The sequence below is a fragment of the Haemaphysalis longicornis genome, unplaced genomic scaffold (genome assembly GCF_048455015.1).
Source record: "Haemaphysalis longicornis isolate Haplotype H1 unplaced genomic scaffold, Haemaphysalis longicornis Haplotype H1 scaffold_12, whole genome shotgun sequence".
Classification (NCBI taxonomy): Eukaryota; Metazoa; Arthropoda; class Arachnida; order Ixodida; family Ixodidae; genus Haemaphysalis; species Haemaphysalis longicornis.
Genome location: NW_027526225.1, coordinates 100,558,853 through 100,581,737, shown reverse-complemented (window position 1 = coordinate 100,581,737; position 22,885 = coordinate 100,558,853). Strand labels below are relative to the sequence as shown.

Sequence of the window (22,885 nt, the reverse complement as noted above, 5' to 3'; positions counted from 1 at the left end):
ATAACACAGTACTACACGCATTTTAAAAGGGTGTTTCGGCACCAATGCTTATGTCACATACCCGATGCTTACATCACAGAAGCAGACTAAATTCAAATTAAATGGCAATTAAACACTTATATTTGCACAAAATACAAAAACTTCCAACAAGTAGCGGCCTAACCGTGTTGCCAGCGTTTCGGCAAAAACTCATATATATATACCGTACTTACCCGATTCTAACGCGGACTTTTTTTCCGGAAAAATAGGTAAAAAAATCGCATGCGCGTTAGAATCGGATACGAAACCGAAACTGCCGAAACAGCAGAAATTTCGTTCCACCCATCGCCATCGCCATCTCAAAATGGCGCCAAAGCTTTTAGCAACGATTTTTCGGACGCAGGAAGCATTAGCGCCTAGGCTTTTCTATCGGCGTTCACATAAATCGTCAAATCGTTCCACTTGCGCGCTTGATAACAGAAACGGCAGCAGCGGCTCTCACGTGTTCAAAACGAGCGATCGGCTGAACCATGGGCCTCTGGAGAAGCACGCGGGATGGGCGTGCCAAGCGTGGGCCACGATCCCAGGGACCACGGTTGAACGTTCGTTCAGAAGTGTGGCATCGCGAACGCGCTTGACGGCACCGAGGACGAGATGTTGTGGTCAGCGGAGAGCGATGAGGAGTGAGATGAGTGAGATTACTTCAGGAAATAAATCGCCCGTTTCTCTCGCATTCGTTTTTCTTGCTCACAAAGTTCCGTGCGCGTTACAATCAGCGGTGCAAGATTTTTCGTTTTTTTTGCCAGGAAAATCGGGTGCGCGTTAGAATCGGGTAATTACGGTATATATATATATATATATATATATATATATATATATATATATATATATATATATATATATATATATATATATATATATATATATATATATATATATATAGCGAATTAGGATTGGAAATGAGGGGCTCGTTGAATTAAGACAGAAGTAAGGGTTGGCAGTCAAGAAAACCTCGGAAAGCAAAGGGGAGAATGTGGTAGGTCATTGAAACAGAGGAAGAATTTGGAAAGACGGAAACAAAGTGGAGTAAGAATGTCCGCCTGGTGGAATCCGAATTCTTCGTCTGTTTCAATGACTTACCACGGTCTCCCCTTTGCTTTCAGAGTTTTTTTTTACTTCCAACCCTTATTCTCTCTCTCACTCTCTCTCTCTCTCTATATATATATATATATATATATATATTTATATATATATAAGCACTAGAAGAAACTTTCAGAGGAGGCAGAAGCAATATTTGAGCAAATGTTTGACTCACGATTAAAAACAAAAAGAGTGGTTTACTGACGTTTCGACTGGGCCACCAGTCGAAACGCCAGTAAATTACTGTTTTTGTGAAATGAGATGGTAAACGCGCACTATGTGGAAACGCCAACGAAGTATAAAAGGGATATTAGCCACTCCCGTTGGAAAACCTCTCGTATGCCAAGTTCACGCTCACTATATATATATATATATATATATATATATATATATATATATATATATATATATATATATATATATAAATAGCGTATGAATGAAGTACGATGGGGCCGGTAAAAATGTACAGTGAAAGAGAAGACTAAAGGGTAACGAACGAAAATGTATTAACGTTTCGGCTTGGGGCAAGCCTTCGTCAGTGTTCTCTTTAACTATCTATATATATATATATATATATATATATATGGGACCGAAAATACGGGTTGGCAGTCAAGAAAACATCGGAAAGCAAAGGGGAGGTTGCGGTGGGTCATAGAAACCCATGAATTTTTTGAGTCGGAAAGAAAGTGGTGAAAAAATGCCCGCCGGATGGGATCCGAACCCACGACCACTTTTCAAAAAATTCTTCATCTGTTTCTATGACCCACCGCAACCTCCCCTTTGCTTTCCGAGGTTTTCTTGACTGCCAACCCTTATTGTCTGTCTTATTTCACCGAGCCCCTCTTTTCCCATTTTCTCATTAGCTATATATATATATATATATATATATATATATATATATATATATATATATATATACAGTGCTGTATTAGGAAACTTTGGGGCCCGGGGCTACTGCGTCCTCGGGGCCCCAATGATGATGATGATTATGATGATGCTGATGATTCCGCTTTAATAGGCTAAAATTTTAATGCGAATTTTACCCTCTTCGCAAACTAATTTGTTGGCTTGATGCCTAGTATTATATAACGAATTTTATCAGGCGTATAAGTTAGTATGATTTGATTGCTGGTCCATCACAGATTCGCAATTAATCGAAGCGCCTTGTTGGCCTACACACGACATGGTATAGAAGAGTATTTTCTTACAAGAAGCATATGTTATTAAGCCTGTAAGGTTTTAGTTTTATTGTGAAGTACTCCACCTGCATATATGGGAGGGCTCAAAGTCAGCGCAGGCAGCTGTCACTCACCAGCATCTGCCAAACAGTTCGCCGCCATGGCTTACGGGCCAAAATCCGGTAGGTTACCCGCGCAGACGAGAAAGCACGCGGCGGTTAAAACACGCGCCACCTTTGAAGGAGTTTGGGGGGGGGGGGGCGAGGGGGGGGGGCTCACTTCACGCATGTCGCGCAACGCAACCTTCCTATCACAGCACGATTAGTACAAAGACGATAAGCAGGAAAATGTCGCTTTTTAGGCTGGGCAGCGGCCCGCTTCGTACATGGGTTTGCGCATGGCCGTCGAATTTTCAGCGGTGATGAAGTCCTGTTGCGCAGCTGTGATGGTCTTGCTAATTGGCAAGACGTTACGCATTAATGGGTCCCCTTTGGGTTGGAGAGCGACAGGTGAGCACGAGAGATGGCATGAGGCAACAGATTAATAGGGATAGAATGTCTCTGCTCACCCCCGCGCTGCTGCTCCCGCCGGTGCTGCGCAACAGTTCCAGCAGTCAGTAGTTCGTTGTCGATCGGTCGGGTCGTTGTTCGGCCGTAACTGGCAGTGTAAACACGCTAAAGCTTCTCGATTACATTCGGTGTCTACGACGGAGGCGAGTGTGGGTGGACCTCTCGTTTTCAAGTCTTCAACGCATTCTGCCGCGTCCACTGTTTTCCCGCGCTCCTTCGGGGGCTCTTCTCTCGTGCCGCCACTCCCCCACGGGACCAGATCTGCGGGCCGCCCTTTGGCCGCGCCGTCCGGAAGCTCATTCCAAAGCGAAAAGCTCCCACGGGTACATACAGCTTACCGTCCCCGAGTCGCGGCGGAGGTCCGTTTTCAAGACGCAATCGAAGGGGTTTTAAGTGGGCACAGCTTTCGTCATCCCGAACGGAAACACGTTGTTATTGCTTTATTTGGCGCCCACGCCTGAGTTCTTCACACCGCCTAGGCCTGCTGATTCCCCAGCTCGAAGGGAGCCGCTAGGGTTGGGCTGGCCCGGCGGCCTCTGCGTCCACACGGAGTGGTGCCTAGAGAATTACTCTACGAATGGAGTCGCGCGGATATGTAGCTTCCGAACTGCTTGTTGCTCAGACAGCCTGCAGAGGCTGCAGCACAGAGGCGCGTGCTGAAGCCAAATGACCTCGCGAGTGGCCTACACAACCTTTGAACATTTAAATAACCGTATATACCCTGACCACTCAGCGAGAATATCGAGCCAATATCAATCACGCTTTGCGATTAAACTAATCCGCTAGCGTTATTGAACGGGTCGTCATCGCAATAAACTTCTTTTTCAAGCTCTATACATTGAAATTTGTGGCAGAAACTGTGTATGAGCCCGAGGGCAGTGCTTAAGTTGTCAATAATTACATATAACGTCCCTCAGGCTTAAACAATTTACAATGCTCTTCAGACATTATTTCATTGTTCGCATGCCTGACCCTTTCTGATACTGAAACGTGCGCGCGCCGAAACGTCCGCTTACCTCAATGTCCCTGTAGCGAAAAAGACTACCGAAACGACCTGTGCCCAAAAAGACCGGAGCCGAGCTCGGGGCCTTTTTTTTGTGGCTTCTAAGGCCCGCTCAAGCTGTGTACCCACGACTTTTGGTTCAAGACGTCTTCTCATAAACCTCGGGAAAACAGGGAAGAGGAGTAGGAAAAACTAAATTAAATTGAAATGGACTCGAAGGCTGTCAACCATAACGTGAGCCCCCACCCCCTTACTCCTCGCCACCTGTCACGAGTCGGCTTTGGTGCAAAGGTGAGGTTGAAGCTCTTACCTTCAACTTTCAATTTGGGCAGCGAGCACACTCAAAATATTTTTTTTTCATATGATTGAGCGGGGCCCCTGACAGCTGGGGGCCCGGGGCTGCAGCCCCCGTAGCCCCCACCTTAATCCAGCCCTGTATATATATATATATAAGAGAAGAAAAACTTCGAACAAGGTAAAAGCACGATTGTGGCCTACGTTTCAGCAAAGGGGCCCTGAGGGAAGCAAGTTCTCTTTGCTGAAACGTAGGCCACAATCGTGCTTTTACCTTGTTCGAAGTTTTTCTTCTCTTGTGTTCTCTACCATCTTCAAAGTTCTACTACTCCCTATATATATATATATATATATATATATATATATATATATATATAAACCAGCCTACTAAGATCCACCGCAAAACGAAGGTCTCTTTCATTGACCTTGACCTCTATGCTTGCGCCGCTCGAGTCCATTTTTTGTCCCCGAACTTCCTTATTTCATCCCTTCATCGTGTTATTGGCCTTCTTCTGCTAGACCCATCTCTTCGTATCCACTCCGCTACCCTGGTGGTCCACCGGTTGTCAGTTCTTCTCATTACATGGAGACCCCAAGTCCATTTCTTCTGCATTATTTGAACTATGATATCATCTATTCGTGCTTGCTCACTAATCCAGTTAGCTCGTCTCCTGTCCCTAAATGTTACTCATATCATTATTCGTTCCATGGCCCCTTGAGCCGACCTAAGTTGCCTTCCAGTTGTTTAGTGAGGCGCCAAGCTTCAGCTCCATATACTTATTATATATATATATATATATATATATATATATATATAATATTATAAAATATAAATAATGTAATTATATAAGCAACAAAAACAAAAGGTGGAAATCAATTTTTGTCCCCACAAATTCCACGTCGTGTAGGGGAATTAAGAGAGAGGAATTGAAAGAATCAGGTTGAAATGTTCACAGGTGTTGAATTGTTGATCATACGAAAGGTAGAGGTTCACTTTTTTCGAGATGCTTTTTTATCGCAAGGAAGAAATTAGTAGATTGCTTCACAGTGATGGGAAGGCTATTCCATAGATTTGTTCAATGTAGGTTATTGTACGTTTACCATATATATTGCTGAGAGCTGGAATGTTGAAATTCTTTCTTTTTAGTGTCTGGTTTCGATTAGAGGGGCCATAAATAACTCATTTGGGAGAGGGTTGTTATTTTCAGTGTTTCGTAGCTAATACAGGCGGTTTAGTAGTCTCTGACGACTAAGAAGAGCATAATACCAATCTTTTTTTTCAATATTGGAGTACAGTGTTTCGTACGATTCGAAAAAGTTATGCTTCTGACAGCTGTTTTTTGTAATGTTATGATGGTGTCTAGGTACGATGGATAAGTATACCCCCATGGCTCTATACGGTACGTAAATGACAGAGAAATATGCTGAAATACCGCATTCTTAATGTTTGTAAGGGGAGAGGTTGTGCTTGATATATAGAATAAAACAGGTTGTGCTCAGATTCGAACAGATGTTATATATATGGGCTTTATAACGCCTTCCTTTTCCAATATTACACCAAGATAACAGTGGGATTCAACTTCAGTAACTGTAGATGTTGATAACTTTAGGTTTATTTTCGCAATGTGTTTGCTTGGGGATGAAAATGTAATATATTTAGTTTTGCATACGTTTTATGCTGGTCTATTATGACAAGCGTTCTACTTCGTTACTCAGTATTTCATTTACTTTCCTGAAATTAGTAACTCTGTGTCGTCAGCGTAGATTATTGTTTGTGCGTTGCTAATACAAAGTGGAAGATCATTTATGTACAGTAAAAATATAATAGGTCCCAGTACGGAGCCCTGTGGGATGCCGTGGGTCATGGGAAGGAAGTCGGAACACTCTGCGTTTAGCTGTACACACTGCTGATGGTATTGTCGATAGCTGTTGAGGAAGCCTAGTATATTAGGGAGTTTTAGCTGACCGTTTTCGACGGTCCGCTCCGGTACCGGCGGCTCGCTCAGCGCAACCGGAGCCAACGCCGTTTGCCGCCAAGCACGCCACGCATGCGCAATGGCGCTCCCGCTCGCTGCCGGAGCGGAGCGGACCGTCAAAAACGGTCAGCTAAAACTCGCTATTATCACGGAAACCATAGCGTTCCAGTTTGTTCATTAGTATTGCGTGATCTACGGAATCAAAAGCTTATGTCTAACAAAATGCCAATATCAATTTTCTGTTCATTCAGGTAGTTGTTAATATTTTTAATGCAAGTTACCGCTTGATGGATGATTTGTGCGGGCAAAAAACACGTTGGTTGGTTGTTTTTGCGCAGCTTATTTATTATTTATTTATTTAAATGTTTATTTATTTATTTATTTACAACGACTGCTGTCCTATGTCTGTGACATTGCAGGCGACGGTAGAGAAAAATCAAACAAACACGCAAAAGCAGTTCCTCAGTGCGTCAGTTCAGTGGACTACGTGGCAGAATGACGAGTACTTACGTATTTGTAGATCTCGTCCAGATAGGTTGAGTTCAGTAACCACTGTGGATAACCAATTTTTCTCCGCATTTCCTGTACCTATACAAAGAAATGTCCTTCAAGATCTTAAGGGAATCAAAAATGTTTCTAGCTAGTTTAATTCAGCACTTTTGATTAATATTCCCACTGAAACAAAATTCGTCGACCTTGTTACTTTCGTGTCAAAAATCTACCATTCCTTCATTAAAATGTTGAGAGATTATGGGAAGCTAAAAGTGCGTCGAACCTTTGCTGAAAGTGTGTCGAATAGGTCGTCAAACCATCAAAAAGAACAATTGCGAACAAAGAACTAACGCATGCGAAAATTTTACGCCCCAGAAGTAAACGCATCTACACGAACGATTTAAATGTATACCGATACATAGTTCATGAGATAAAGGTATGCTATTGTACTCCTTCTTCGGGATCGATTTGTGTTTTGTCTTATCTGGAACCGTTTGTTTTTGGTGATTTTCAAGTAAGCGTTCGGACACAATGGAAGCCCGGTTCCGCGCACTCGCCGCGTGTCCAGAGATGTTATCAGAGCTGTTAGGTCCACCAGCCGGTCTACGGGGAAATGCATCCGTTTCTTGACAGAACGCCATCGGTTCGTTGAGAACGCTTTCGTTATAGCAAGTTCTGCTCATGGTAATCGAAGAGGATGAAACAAATGAGGCAGGCGCAGCGACCTGTCCGGGTCTGTTTCTTGGTTCACTCGTTTCTTTAAAGGGACACTGAAGTGAATATGTCAAGCTGCTGTTTTTGCTTGCTCAAATAAACTCACTTTTCATCGGTTATCCGCGCGATAAGGCGGTATTTGTTTTATAAAGCCTTAAAGAAGAAAAACTACCATGCGTGGTTTGCGGCGGCCGCTCCGACACACACACAAAAAAAGCAAACTTTGTCCTTTTGTGCACTCTGTAGACTGTGTTCAGTTTGGCAGACAATCCTTCTTCACGGAGTGGAAATGCACTGATTATTATTTCTCTTGTTTGCTACTTCATTCAAGTGTTCCCACTTCGGACCTCCAGTGGACTGCAGAAACCTTGAGATCCGAAAATAAACGTGATTGAATTAGGTTGATATATCATAACTCTTGAAACAATCACCCGCCTCATATGAAACAAACATTAAAAAGTCACATTCTAATAAAGGGGTGGCCGCTGACACGACCACCTTTCGATGGTGCTTGTCTTTAAGGAAATTCAGTTCGCAACCTTGGTGACATACATTGACCCGCTTGAGGTAGAAGTATGGATTAGAGCGACGGTGCGGCGGGAACCACGGAATGACCTGTCAGGACTCGCTACTCCGCCTACGTTCTACGCCTGTTTTCTGCTATTTCTCCGGTTTTATATGACACTGTAGACGCTGCTGCGAAAAGGTGAAGTCGCTTTGTCGTGCAATGAGCGAGACTGATATGAGTGGGCCTGCCACCGAAGACGCCTCTCACGGCCACTACCACTTCTTCCAGTATCCACCATAGAAAAACTGCTGGTGGAAAAGCAGAACCTCCGGCGCGCCACGCGCTCTCTACTTCGACCGCCTGGAACTGATCTCCCAAGTTGGCAGGCTCGTTGGAAGGAGGTCCTGCTGTCGATGCTTCGAGTTGGACTGGCGTTATCCCCAGTAGTTTACCCACGCCTGGTTTGCCCGCTATCACGCGCCGTTTGCGGTCACCTGCCCCTCCCTTCTGTGTGACTCGTGCGTCAGAAGCTGACGTTCAACATCTGTTGTCGACTTTCCGAGGTCCTAAAAACGCCTGAACGCAACACCTCCGAGAAACAGGGCTCCATCCTGGGAGACCCCCTGATCTTAAGCGGTGGATATGGGGTCCCCAGCACCGGTCTGTTTAGTTTTCGCACCCGCCGCGGTGGCTCAGTGGCTAAGGTGTTGCGCTGCTGAGCACGAGGTCGCGGGTTCGATTCCCGGCCGCGGCGGCCGCTTTTCTGATGGAGGCGAAAAGCAAAAACGCCCGTGTTTACGAGATTTCGGCGCACGATAAAGATCCCCAGGTGGTCAAAATTAATCCGGAGCCCTCCACTACGGCGCGCCTCATCGTCTGCGTTGCGTCGGCGCGTTAAACCCTACAATCATCATCATCTTTAGTTTTCGCGCGAAACGGTTGCAATCTTGCACTACTGAAAACATTTCTTGCGCTGTAGGGAAATTTATCGCGAAAAAAGCGGCGGCGGCTTTAGGTGGATTAATGCAGGCGGGAAACATTGAAGGAACGGAAGAAAAGGAGGACCATCGAACGCGGGGCCGGGAAGGAGACGCCCGGCGGCTTCCCGCTTCTCGAAACCGCACATGCTGGCAATCTGCACGTGCTGGCAGCCGCGGAGTCACCCCCGCCACCCCGAACTCTCGAGTGCGAACAGTGGGGCCGCCCGGCCGCATGTGTGCTCAATCTAGCATTTCCTAATCGCGGCGGGCACCCCTCCTACGCTTGGGAATAGCTGAGGTCGCCGCTTGGCGAGAAAATGAGCGCTGCGCTCACTCGGCATGCTTGAGATTCGCGTCTAGATTGAGGGCCGAGCGAGCGCAGCGCTGATCATCTCCCCAAGCGGCGACCTTGGTCAGTACGGCATATTTCTTTAAAGTCTCAATGTTTATGCAGTCCATTAAATACGGACGTCCGAAGTGGGAACACTTGAAGAAAGCAGCAAACAAGTGAAAAATGCTTGGTGACAAATTGCATGGCTGCCACTTTGCTGACGAAAAGACGGCAGCCGACTACTGCCTAACAACACGTTTCATCCTGCGAAATCGCCGTGGCGCTTGGTCGGTCAAGCGACGCGTAGCAGACGACACGTCTGTAGCAGACGACGAGGCCAGCGATGGCAAAAAAAAAAAAAAAAAAACAAAGAAACAAACAAAAACAGTAAAACAGTAGCTACTCTGCGTTTAAACTTAACTTCGTGGCCGCATGGTAACGCGTATGGTTTCATGTGTCGAAAGGAAACTTTACCCAGACCTCATGTTAGTGCGAGAAACGCAGCAAGGGGTGGGAGCCCCTCCATAAGCTCCGACATACGCCCCGAGGGGACGGACTGCAGCGCCCTCTAGTGACCTTTCTGTCGTATAGACAGCTTGGCTGCAAAAAATAGCTATGCACGTGAGCGCCGTCATACTGTGCTTTCTTTCGTACCTTTAAGGTTGCTTCATGTCTGGTGTCGGCGTCCATCCACGTGCTCTTTTGGAGAGTTTCGTTGAAAACCTCTTTCAACGCATCAATCATATCTTCGACCTGAAAAGCAGGTTATAGTTTTCCAACAAATACACTGCTTACTTGCTAGCCGCGATTGCGGGAGTGAGGCGTCGTTATCTCTTACGCTTGCGTTATATTATCTGATAAGAAATCTGGCTAAGAGAATGAAAAGTGAAATAAAACCTAATTCCAACAGACCTCCCATGGTCTGTTGCAGATGCATGAGCTAAAACCAGGTCAGGCTCGCGTCCCTGTGCTGTTCTCTGTAGTTACAAATGGAAACAGTAAAACCAAGAACGGCATTTTATGCACTGTAGATAAAAATTTAAAAACAAGTAAAAAATAAGGATTTCTTGAGGGTAGATAATCACTCCTGTTTAAAAATAATGGCGCACAAAAATTGGCTTCAGTAACATCAAGAGAGAAAAAAGAACTTGTAAATGTAAGAATCGTACCTAGGAAATGCGCAAGCTGTGACTTTAAAAAAGTGCATTACAAAAAAAAGGAAATAAACAGAGCCACTTTTATTCTGCCTGTTCATCTTTGTGTGGGTATTAAGCACCATGGCCTTGATTAATTTGTTCAATTTACTATAACAGCTTCATTTGTCGACGATTTGTTAACAATACAAGGTAATTGATAGGCGATTCTCAACTTCGGGTGGTTCTTGTTTCGTGTGTTCGTGTTTGTATTGTCTGAAGCTGTTCTCGCTGTAATCTTCCTAATTAGGATCGCAAATCTTATTCTCATATCATATTTGCAGCTATCTCAAAATGCCTAGCCGGTTTGCAAATGAAACGATATATGCAATCATGAGACGAACGTTTCGGAGGTATTGATATCTACTGAGATATTCTTCATTTCTTGCTACGGAATACCAAGCTGATAAGCTTAGTATTCTGGAGAAAAAAAGAAATTTAAACAAACAAAAAGGACAGACGTCACCACTTAAGCAGCCACAAAAATATGCACTATATTTGTTTCTACTCAAGGTTACTTAGGGTATATTACCTTGAAGAACGACGACGCAGATACATTACTATAGCAATTTCTTTACGTTGCGGCAAAATTAAAGTTTTGTAAACACCTCGTGGTTCCCGCTCCACGCTTAGTTTATTTACTTATGTTGTCCAGCTTAAACCGTCCTGGAACCGTACTTGCCGAAAATTTCCCAGTCTCTGTCGATGCAGTGTGCTTCGAAGAGGGCGTTTATGACAGCACACATTACTTTCATGAGGTGAAAGATTATACATATCGTTTCTGAAGGGCTTAACCACAGCTTATTCCTCCTTAGCCAGACCCAAAGATACATTAAGCAGCTGTTTTTGATCGATCCAAGAGTGTATTAATTTTTATCAAAAAACATTTGCTTCGCCATGCGTAGATTGGGGTTTTGGATATGTCTGTAATGTTTCTCGTAAGAAACAAAAGAAAACGATGGGCTCAGTATGAATAGCTGCGGTACGGATGGTTTTATTTTATTTGTGCTCAAGGTTTGTTGTTTACTCTAAACTGTCGATATTTCTGATAAAGAGAATTGTTTAGAATGTTTAGAGCACCGTCAGGGTTTGCTTTTTGCAGTGGAAAGGAGCTGGTGGGTAAATATTAATTCTATAAGAACCATGAGGCCAGTTATCAGCCCTGCGAATAGTCTTACCTCCATTTTTGCTTCCTGGCGAAAGTTCTTTGTTACGTACAGGTAGCCAGTCACTTCTTTCATTTCTGCGTTCATCAGATCAACGCAATTTTTCCATCTTGGTGTGTCCTGCTTGACTCCCCATAGTGCCTTCTGCAGCTCGAAAAGAGCCTTTCTGAAATCCTCTGATGCTTGATCTGCCCAATCGAGCATTTTTCTCATGCCAATGTAGTTGAATATCGTCGAGCTGAAAAACAATGTTACGGGGATTTCATCACAAACTAGCTTCAGTAGCCGGTGATGCCCGGGTGGGCCGCTATACTAACTACAGGTATGCGTATATAACTTGTTGTATTATCTGTTACTCATTTCGGAGTGGGACACAATTAGAAAATTAGCAACTCTTGCCCGCTGTTAGTACATTGGCTCCTCCTTGAGGTGTGTGGTTGTGGGAAACGGCTGGAACTCGGGCTTTCTTCGAACTGTCCCGAAACAAATTGTACAAATTAAGGATGGTGCGTTCAAACAAGTACTTACTCATGGGAAGTATTATCTGGTAGGTGGCAAGGATACCCATCTGTCACCGTTTTGTGATAAAAATTCTCAGTTATGCCTGGGTCTGCGTAGTGAGAGGTACGGTTAATGTTATTGTTTAGCTTGGTTCTCTGTACGGTTACATCTTTATCGTTTAGCTTCGTACCGACTCACGTTCCATATCGTACGACGAGTAACACCGAAACGCCCCTTCTATATCCCTTTCAGTCACCGTGTCTCCATACGGAGACGCGACTTTCTTCGTCGTTTTCCTCGTGAAAACGAAAAAAGTTCCTGCTGCAGAGCGGTGCGGCTTATGTTCGAAACCTACGGAAGTGAAAGGTAACACCATGTGATGTGGAATGGCGGAACTGCACTCATAAACATCGTTTCAAAATGGGCTCCACCAAATTTTGTGGGAGCTCCGGTGTGTTTCCGTCGTAAGTTCTCTTTTACTGTGGCGTAAATCATTTATAAAGGCTAAAAACACCTCTTTCACGTGAAGAAATTATTATTTCACCGCCCTGTTTGTAAACTGCCGCAGGATATTTATTATTTTTTGCATAGGGAAAAGCAGGATTGAGTAATGGTGTCTCCGTATGAGGAAGTGACACCATTTGCGTAATAAGTATTCTAGAGCGACTGAACTTTTTTTCTTACCTCTAGACACTTGGCACTGCTAAACCTCCAAATACGAAGTTTTTCTGCAGTGAATATAATAATTGGCGACTGAAAGGGATATATACGATGCAACGCCGGCTCCTCCTCTGTTGTTGCAATGCGGTTGTACCGGCTCCTCTTTTGATGTCATGCCAGATGGCGCGGAGATCGGCGCGTCCAGCTTCGACGGTTGCTAAGCAACCGCTCAGCTCGCGGTGCGGCCACTGGCCACAACGAAACGGAGAGGACACGGCAATTGTAGCTCTCGCTACAAAAGTGAGCTCCTACGGGAGGCGTGTGGTTTTAGAAATCCCCAGCAGATGGCGAGCCACATGCTATGCGGGAAAATTGTAATGAATTCCACATCTCGAGAAGTGTAATTTAAAAAAATCCTGCTCGCCTTGTTGGGACAAAATCCTGAAATTAGCTTTGGGCAATTTTGCGTGCAGAATTTAAAACACAAAACAAATTGGATATATCAATGGGATGGACAGTTTTGAAAAATCCGTCAAAACAGGTTTTTTGCCAGAAATCAATGTTTCATATTCCATGACTGTTATGAAACCATCTGTTAGAACAGTCTTTACACATTTGTATTGGCTACCTGTATCATCAAAAAGTAGGTCAATATCTCAACGGTCCAGCAATAAAGAGAAAAACATGTGGAAGTAATTTTAAGCTTTATTGATGCAGGAAAATTTCGCTGATATCATATCCGTCCCGGAAATGACGCGAGTACAACGAAGCAAGTGGCCTGTAAGGGATGCACCCCTGCACACAAGGTCTTCTTGCGGGGAAGCAACCTTTAATGCTAAAGAGTACGTTATACTTAGGGTTGTTAGTTTTCGGGTTTTATACTTTGGCACGATAGTGTTTTATGCCGGGAAACAACCTAACTGACGTCGTATCTATCGCCAGTACACCTTTGCCGAAGCGACCAGGCAGCACGACGTCGCTCGCCAAGCGCAAACACAAACTGCCGCTGACCCGCAAATCATGTTCAGCTCAACATGCCGCTGCACATTTCACTTTCGTGTTTTACCAATTTCTATGACAGGGGAATCAATCACCGTTTTTTTAGCGCTTCTCACTCTCTCAGCTGGAAATTTTTAAAATTCAGCTATAGTGAGCTTTTACACAAAAAAAGAAATATTGTCTTCAAATTTAAAGTTTCTAGAAGTAGCACATTGGCTTGGCGGCATTCACATCTAAAGTTAGGCATCTTTGTCCCGTGAAGGGTGCAAGTCCCCCCCCCCCCCCCCCCCCGGTCAGCGGTGTCACAGTGCTAAATACTTAAAATTGGTTGTCTGCATTTGTGGGAGTAACATTTTTCAGCACAACCCAATATCGTATACTAAGAAGAGACATATATATTGGGAAATCTTTAAAAACACCAAATTTGCTTCGAAGTGCAGATTCGCGTCTATAGTCCCGGTTACGGCAAAAGCTTACAACTACTTTTTAGAGAACTTTACGAAATACATATATCAGCACAAAGCACTTCAATATCGGAACGGGTGAGCAAGTTTTAGAAAGCGTAATTGCCCCCCTTTTTTTTGTCATGGCGAGTATTTTAGAAAATCCAGCCTTGGGGAGCATCTACGCTACGGAAAAAATATACTCTGAAAGTTTATGGTCTCTAGGTCCAGCAGTTACGGCTGGGTGTTGATAAATTAGTCAGTCAGTAGTTGGGCACATCATTTTCTACGTATAGATTTGAGTGTTTCTATGTTTACCTTTGTGAATTTCCCAGGATTGCAGGAATCATCCCATAACCACGACATGATTATACACCTGGTAATTTACACTCGGAAAATCCACTTCCCTTTGTCAGCAGGAACTGCAAAAATGAATCACTCCCATTCTTTACTTGGTATAGAAACAAAAAAACTTTCAGAATTCGGTGTCAGGCAGGTCGCCGTGTTCAAAAAGAGCTCGTGTTTTACGCGAAAGCCTGATTTAGGCGCATTTATTCGCGCGGGACACGAGTTTTTTTGTTTGTTTCATGCGCGCTTGGTAACAAAGCAACGCATGAGCCCTTCTTTTGATCACCAATTCTTGTACCGTATGTAATACAGTTTCATTTGTTGTAATTTTTTGCAAATGCTTAGAAGGTAGTGCAACCTAAACCATTGCAATACCTACACACCACGTATTACTGTAAACCACTAAATAACGAGCTCCTTAAATTTGCGCTTTACTACTGCTCCCAGATGCTCTGCTGAGAATACGTTCTTTGGGGGCAATATAGGATTCTTTGTCACAGTACGATGGCCTAAGGGCCTTTTATCCAAGAACTCCATAGGGCCTCATATATATTTATGAAGCCGGACGCCATTTTGATACTTCAAAGCGCGACAAATGACACGAACCGTGTTTAAATGCGAAAGGTGTATTCGCAAGATTTCGGCCGTGAGCGATCTACGTGCGATGCACCTTTTTTCTTCGTGGGGGGTAACAGAAAAGCGCAATCATTAACTGTACACTTCGTCCCCATCTCCTGACAATATCCCACATTTCCTGTTAAGGAACCACTTCAATGCCTGCGTGACCTGTAGGGACCATTGTGGCCCAGTTGGGCTGGCTAAAGTTCGAGTAGGCCGTTTGGGCTTGGGCCGCGGAGGTCGCTTTCATGATGGAGTAGAATAAAAGCGAAAGACCTTGTGTGTCCCGATTTTGGCGCAGGGGGTCAGAAATAATTCGCGGCCCTCCGCTATGGCCCGCCCCGTAGCCACGGCGTAGCCTGGGCGCGTAAAGCCGAGGAACTTGATTTTTTGTACACACGATATCTTTCAGGGAGCGAAATAGAATCTGATATACTCACGGTTTGGCCTCCCTTAAGAATGACGTCATTCTTCTGTAGTAACCCAAAACGCTTATTTCCAACGGCTCAGTTTCGTTCAGGGTGAGGTTAACTGTATTGAACTGCTTGTTCAATAATTCTAGAAGCGGAAACTGGAGGAAAAAGCACCAACAGGTGAAAATGAATGGGATATATTTACTTACGGAAGATTTATTCTTTCGTGACTTGAGGGGAGTCGAGGTATTAAATACTTTCACGTCTGCGACAACACCAGCTAAAAAACATAGAACCAATGCCGATTGTTCTGTAACCCCCAAAGTTTAACTTGACAACTTCAGAAAATCGAAGTCAAAAATCCAAACTGCTTCGACCCTGTCAGAAAGATGCAAACGGATATACGTCGGATTTATGGCGTGAGGGTCTCAAGTTCGATTCCTATGAGGGGAACCGTTTTTCTTGAGTCGCTTGATGCTCCTTTGTGAAGACCCGCTGTGCAAGTTGAGTAGCCCTCAGTGCGTTTTGGATTGTGTTTTGGGCGTAACAGTCTAGATTTTGGGCTTTGACTTTGGACATTGAAAACATTGGCTTTCGACCAGAGAAAACGCGTTCCAACCGCGTTTCCCTTCACCGACGATTATCATCATCGTCAGAAAAGCTGGCTTTCCAGCAGCGCGTTTTTTTTTTTTGGACACAAAGAACATTGCGCGAGAGAGATCTTCGAAGCCCACGTAATCCACAGGCGAAAGGATTGGTCTGTCAGCGTGGCAACAATTCACTTGTTACAATAAGAGCACGAATATCTCAATCGACGAAGGCCATCTTCGCGCATGTTGCCTTTGTGTAGTTATGAGTGCGTTTTGAATCTCTATATCTTTTCTTCACCTCTTATTTTTCTTGTTTTTTCTGAAGTTGTACAGCACGCAGCGGCGTCAGAAACTCGTTTTAAGTCAGCACCCAGTCTTTTCACGCTTTCTTGTGCCGTTCAAACGATGTTGGTTAATATCAAGGTCATTGCATTGCTATTTACAATTTCACGCGACGCGTACAGTTTTCTTCATAAGCTCTCACTGTACAGTTTCGATAGGGTAACCATTTTTATTAAGTATACATTTATGTACTCACATGAGAAATATTTTTCTGCAGGACACCTATTGTTGTTCTGTGTTGATTTGCCAGGGGATCACGCCCTTCTCCGGGTGGGGAAGTAAACTGGAAGTTAGAATATCCCGACACGAATAATTTGCGCTGGGACAAAAACTGGTAGTGATAAGGACGCTCGAAAAGAGATCCAAGTGTTAACCTGTTAACCAAACACCTTTTCTGTCGTGGAAAAGCGCGTTCCCTTTTGATGATCCTTGACTTCTATGATGCTGCTGGCAATATTAAAATGGCTGATGCCCAAAAGAAACCCGACAATTATTTGCGACCAGAGTTACTTGATATAGCAGTTGCGAAACTCCCCATAAGCCCAAGCATCAAAAAGCGGCCCTTGGATTGGTCCACTGTTTTGGATTTTACGTACAGTGGCGCCATCTGTCGGTGAGCAGCGCCATCTGTTCGTGACAAATAAATGTACAACGTTCTTCGCCGCACGACGACAAAGGCTAAAAATGGTATTGTGGGGATTACGTAAATTTCTTGTGCCACAGAAGCCCAATGTGTTCAACCATGCAGGTATTTTATATGCATACAAAACCAGAGCAGTAAACGAAATGCGACCGTGAGGTCTTTGAAATGCGTCGTCGCTTTATAGTCCTCTGCGCGTCATCCGCGGTCTTCCGGCGGCAAAAACAAGAGTTAAAAATTCGCTTCGACGACTTTACTCAGGCTTGAAAAGATTATTTAGAACCACTTGATCAGCTGCTGCCTTAGTTTCCGCATACAGTGTCCTGGAGGTAGAGCGGCAACTGCAGATTTAGTACTACAGACCTATGTGGTGCCCGAGTGACCACGAAAGCACCGAAAGGTCGAGGCAATTGCGCAGACACAGAAACAATCGCAACACAATAACTGGAGTTAAAAATGCAATGATAGCCTATGAAAGCATGAAATTAAAATTATGCATCTCTAAAGTAAAGTTTAGCGTTAAATTGTAAGGTTGACTAATTATTGTGTTTTCGGGATAGTGCATGCGGTGGCCGCGGTGGGACCACCGTACGCACGATCGAAAGTTGGGACGGTCCAGGTGCGGGCCTGTTTTTCGAGGCGAATTTTCGCAACTCCCTACATCGAAGAACTCTGGTTGCGGCATCATGTACTGCAGAATGCGACGTGCGTTGCATGGGTGTGCCCTATCCGTAATCTGGCCAAGGCGACTTCAGAGTATCTATTGCGTGTGTCGGTGGTGTATGGTCCCAATTGAGGTTTTATTACGTGTAACTTGTTGTCTGTTTGTTCACTCCAGTGTGTTTGCCATGTTTTGCGAAGTTGTTGTCTGATGTGTGGTTTCACGTCGGTGTAGGGTAATGTGGTTATGTCTACTGTATTCGAGAGTGTAGCAACAGCAGCCATTCGGTCCGCTGCTTCGTTCCCGGCAATACCACAGTGGCCAGGGACCCAGCAAAGAACCAGTTCAAATTTGCGTACATACACAGACATAATACCCTTGACAATCAGATTGACAACGTGGTTTTTCGAAGGCACTGTTGACGACAGTGCCCGCACAACACTGAGGGAATCTGTATAGATAATGGATTGTGGGATGTGGTTTTGAAGTATATGATTGACAACAAGAAGTACACCGTAAGCCTCTGCCGTAAAGATACTAGTATGACTATTCAGAGTTCGAGTGACACTAAGGCCGGGCCCATGCGCCGCGCAGGACACAGAGGTGGCAGATCTAGAAGCGTCCGTATAAAATTCAGAGCACTCATACTTCTGCTGCAAATACAAGAAATGCTGCAGAATTGCACATGTGGGAGCTCGCTTTTTATCTAGATGTGTAAAAGATGTGTCGCATGATACAGGGCGGAGATGCCATGGTGCTATAAAATCCGTTAGAGAACTTTGGATTGTATCTAAAAAGGAGACAGCAAGCTCTGATGCCTCCTCTCTAACTCTGTAAGAGAAGGGCGCAGAGATCGATGGTCGATTTAAAAGGAGTTCAGTCATGGACGTATCATGAAAAACTGATTTAAAAGGATGGTGAGGCATGGATGAAATTTTAAAAGCATAAAGGAGATCTGTGTAAGCTCGCTGACGTTGTAGGTTCCATTTGTTGCACTCCACATAGAGGCTTTCGACCGGGCTAGTGCGGAAGGCGCCACACGCCAGGCGGAGCCCGAGATGGAGCACTGGGTCCAGCATTTTGAGGGATGTTTTACTTGCTGACCCATAAACAACGCTACCATAGTCCAATCGTGAACCTATCAAGCTCGTAAAAACACGTAAGAGAAGTTGTTTGTCAGCACCAAAAGAGATTTGCGACAGAACCTTCAGGATATTCATTGTTTTTAAGCATTTATGTTTTAGTTGTTTTATGTGGGGGTTGAATGTGAGCTTTTCGTCAAAGATTATACCTAAAAACTTGTGTTCCTTTTTGACAGGAATAGAGGCACCGTGGAGTCGAATGTCTGGATCCGGCCGAATGCCACGCCTCTTAGAAAACAGAACACAAGCGCACTTTCCTGGATTAAATTTAAAACCGTTGCTATCTGCCCAGCCGGCTAGCTTGTTCACACCAAGCTGCACTTGGCGCTCGCAGACAGACAAGTTACAAGACTTAAAAGATAATTGTACGTCGTCTACATAAATTGAACATGAAATCGACGGTGGCAATGCCTTCCGAAGAGAATTCATTTTCACAATAAACAAAGTGCAACTTAAAACTCCACCTTGCGGTACACCGTTTTCCTGCACATGAATACTAGAAAGTGCACTTCCAACTCGCACACGAAACGTTCTTTCAGACAGGTAACTAACAAGCGTATTCACCATGTTACCCGACATTCCAAAGGACTTCAAATCGCTGAGGATGCCGTACCGCCAAGCAGTATCGTACGCCTTTTCAAGATCAAAGAAGACTGTCATACAGTACTGCTTGTGGAGGAAAGCATCTTTGATATACGCCTCTAATGCAACGAGTTGATCGTTGGTAGATCGCCCCGCCCTGAAGCCTGCCTGGCAGCTCTCGAGAAGACCGTTGTACTCTAAGAAGTACACGAGTCTCCTGTTTATCATCTTCTCGAAGAGCTTACACAGGCAGCTTGTCAGGGCAATGGGACGATAACTGGCAGGAGAGGAAGGGTCCTTTCCTTCCTTTAGGACAGCTACTACTATGGCCTCCCTCCAAGAGCGTGGAATGTGCCCCGAAAGCCATATTTTGTTGTATAGGTGTAGGAGTGTTTCAAGGGTGTCTGAGTGTAAGAATTGTATCATTGTGTAAGTAATCTTATCTGCACCTGGAGCTGAAGGTTTACACGTGGTCAAAGCAGCCTTCAGCTCATAAATTGAAAAAGGAGAATTGTAAGAAGTGTGCGACTTATTGCTATCACGCAGTGACTTCTTCTCCGCAGATGTTTTGTGTTTCATGAAAGTGTTCGTGTAGTGTGCTGAACTGGACACGTGTTCGAAGTGTTGTGCAAGCGTGTTAGCCTGGTCTTCCAGTGTGTCCCCTGTTGTACTAACCAGGGGCAGGCTGTGTGTCTGTTGTCCTTTGAGCTTGCGTATACGTGTCCAGACTTTGTGTGTGTCCGTGTATGAATTAATAGATGCAAGGAAGGTGCGCCAACTCTCTCGTTTCGCCTCACGGCGCACACGTTTTCCTAACGCCTTGGCCCGTTTGAACAAAATGAGGTTACCCGACGTGGGGTACCGTCGAAGGACACCCCACGCCTTGTTCTGGGCCTCTCGAGCCCGCCTACAGTCCTCATTCCACCACGGCCTCCGCTGGTTGCGCGGGGCACCAGAGGCGTGGGGAATGGACTTTTCGGCGGCGTCGAGGATGTGCGCCGTGAGGAGTTGGGTAGCTTCTTCAACGTGTAGGTGTTCTATGGATGCGTGGTGTAGTTTGGATGTCTCTGTAAATGTGTTCCAGTTAGCTCGTGCTTCATTGAACCTATTATGGGAAGATGGACTGCTTGGGCCTTTACCTATATATGTAAGTGAGGTGGGGAGGTGGTCACTGCCATATGGGTCAGTTCCCACACCCCACTCAAGACATGGAAAAAGAACTGCGGAGCCAATCGCCAAGTCAAGACATGAGTATGTGTTGTGTCCTATGTTATGGTATGTAGGCTGTTTATTGTTGAAAAGGCATGCTCCTGAAGATGTAAGGAATTTTTCTATAAGGCGACCTCGGGCATCCGTGCGAGAAGAGCCCCAAAGAGTGTTGTGAGCATTAAGGTCGCCTATCAGGATGTATGGTTCGGGCAGCTGGTCAACCAGCGCCTCGAAGTCAGAGCTTAAAAGTGAAACATCAGGAGGAATGTATATGGAGCATACCGTTATCAACCTATTAAATATTATTAAGCGTATTGCTACAGCCTCAAGGAAGGTGTTCAAGGTGACAGGGTGGCATGCTAAGGATTTGCGGGCGATTATGGCCACACCGCCAGAAGAGTGTGTGCAGCCAACCCTGTCCTTTCTGTATACCAGGTAACTATTCAAGAAATTTGTGTGCTTAGAATTCAGATGTGTTTCCTGGATACACATTACACTTGGCTGATTAGCATGCAGTATTTCATATACATCGTCAAGATTTTTAAGGAGGCCTCTACAGTTCCATTGAATTATGTTTTCTCTTCCCATTATTTAGTGTGAGAGCTACTGGAGTGTGTATGTTTATGTGTCGTCTTTCGGGGCTGTGACTCTCGTCTTTTTGGGCTTGTCAGGAGGCTTTGGCGTCGGGACACGTTCCTTGCGGTGCACCGCAGACAAGAACGGTCCGACATCCGTTTCGTCGTCTGATGTCCTCGGATTGCCTGACTGATCAGGCCCCGTGGACCGCGCACCCTTTTGGGCGCGCTTTGACTGACCCACAACCACCGAGGGTTTAAGGAATGCCTCGGATGGCGCAGGCGGTGCGGTGGGAGCTGCCGCTGGCTCCCCCAAGTCCATCTCCTCTGCGCCCTCGCCTGTGGCTTGGGACGCTGGAGTGGAAGTGGAGGATGCAACATCGCTTCCACCAGACGTGGTTGCCCCCACAGCCGCTGCTGGCTCAGCGAGCGGTGCGGAGGCAGGTTGGGCTGCCTGAGGCAACCCAGGGGGGGGCGGACGCGGGACCAAGTCCGACTCGCGGTACTGGGTCCCCGCAGAAACCAGACGCCGCTCCGCCCCCCGGCGAGCTGCGTCAGCGTACCTCCCCAGAGGGAAAGAGGCGAACCTCTTCCGCGCCTCTGGGAAAGTGATGTTTTCTGTTACCTTGATGTTGATTATCTTTTTTTTTTTCCTTTCTGGAACATTTCACACGTGCGGGAGTACGCAGCATGAGGTCCATGACAGTTGCTGCACATTAATTGTTCAGCCTGGCAGTTATCTGTCTCATGATCTTGCGATGAACACTTCGCACACGTTGTTTTTCCACGACAGGAGGTGGTGCCATGCCCAAACCGTTGGCACTTGAAACAGCGCCGCGGGTTCGGGATGTACGGCCGGACAGAACAATGAATGAAACCTGCTTTGATGGATTCGGGGAGTGAGGAACGGTCAAATGTTAAGATTATATGCTTTGTCATGATTTGCTTATTATCTCGCCGCATGGTGATGCGCCTCACTGCCGTCACGCCCTCGCCTTTCAGACCTTCGAGCAGATCGGCTTCTGTCTCATTTATCAGATCTGGCTCAGAAATCACACCCTGAGAGCTATTGAGGCTACGGTGGGGTGTGACTCTGATGTCCAGATCTGCCATGCGATTCTGGGTAAGGAGGCTTGTGGCTTGCTGGTGAGTGTTCACCTCGACCAGGACTTCGCCGGTTCTCAGTTTCTTGGCTTTGAAAGACTTGCCCAGGATGCCTTCAAGGAATTTGGTGATAAGGAACACTGACTGGGAGGAGATAGGATTTGAACTGTCAAGAGATTCAACAATTAAGAAGCGCGGATAGTTATCTGGCTTTTGGGATGCAATTGTTGGCAAGGGTGGGAATGAAGCTTCGGTGCGGCCCCTTTTCGGGGGCCGATCACGTTTGGGGGGGGGTTTGGAAAATGCCATATGATACATTGGAAAGCAGGGAGACGGGGGTACTTTCTTCTTTGACCGTACCCTGGTAGCCAAAGAGGTCCCGGAGCTCCCTGCCTGGTGAACAGACAGGGAGCCCATCCGCCGGAGCTTGACCTGGGCTCCGACGGCCACCGTTCGTGGTTTCTAACCCTCCACCTATAAACACATTGCCACGGTTGGATCCAGCGTATGTTTGGGGGCTCGGGGTCCGCGGTAT

At 45.5% G+C, this 22,885-nt stretch overlaps 1 protein-coding gene and 1 long non-coding RNA gene across 3 annotated transcripts in view; one reads left to right on the top strand and one right to left on the bottom strand.

Annotated features, from left to right (window-relative positions):
• The window catches only part of LOC144163104 (uncharacterized), a 350,313-nt gene that overhangs the window by 209,910 nt on the left and 117,518 nt on the right, over window positions 1-22,885 (top strand). The window lies entirely within an intron of this gene.
• The window catches only part of LOC144163098 (neprilysin-1-like), a 107,308-nt gene that overhangs the window by 61,389 nt on the left and 23,034 nt on the right, over window positions 1-22,885 (bottom strand). The window contains exons 7-11 of one of the 2 annotated variants that reach the window (XM_077693900.1): window positions 16,634-16,720; window positions 15,533-15,663; window positions 11,536-11,761; window positions 9,819-9,917; window positions 6,650-6,727 (exon numbers count right to left, since the gene is read on the bottom strand). In XM_077693900.1, coding sequence (XP_077550026.1) covers window positions 6,650-6,727; window positions 9,819-9,917; window positions 11,536-11,761; window positions 15,533-15,663; window positions 16,634-16,720 — 621 coding nt within the window. The remainder of the gene's footprint in view (window positions 1-6,649; window positions 6,728-9,818; window positions 9,918-11,535; window positions 11,762-15,532; window positions 15,664-16,633; window positions 16,721-22,885) is intronic. The other variant, XM_077693901.1, reaches the window with a different exon arrangement.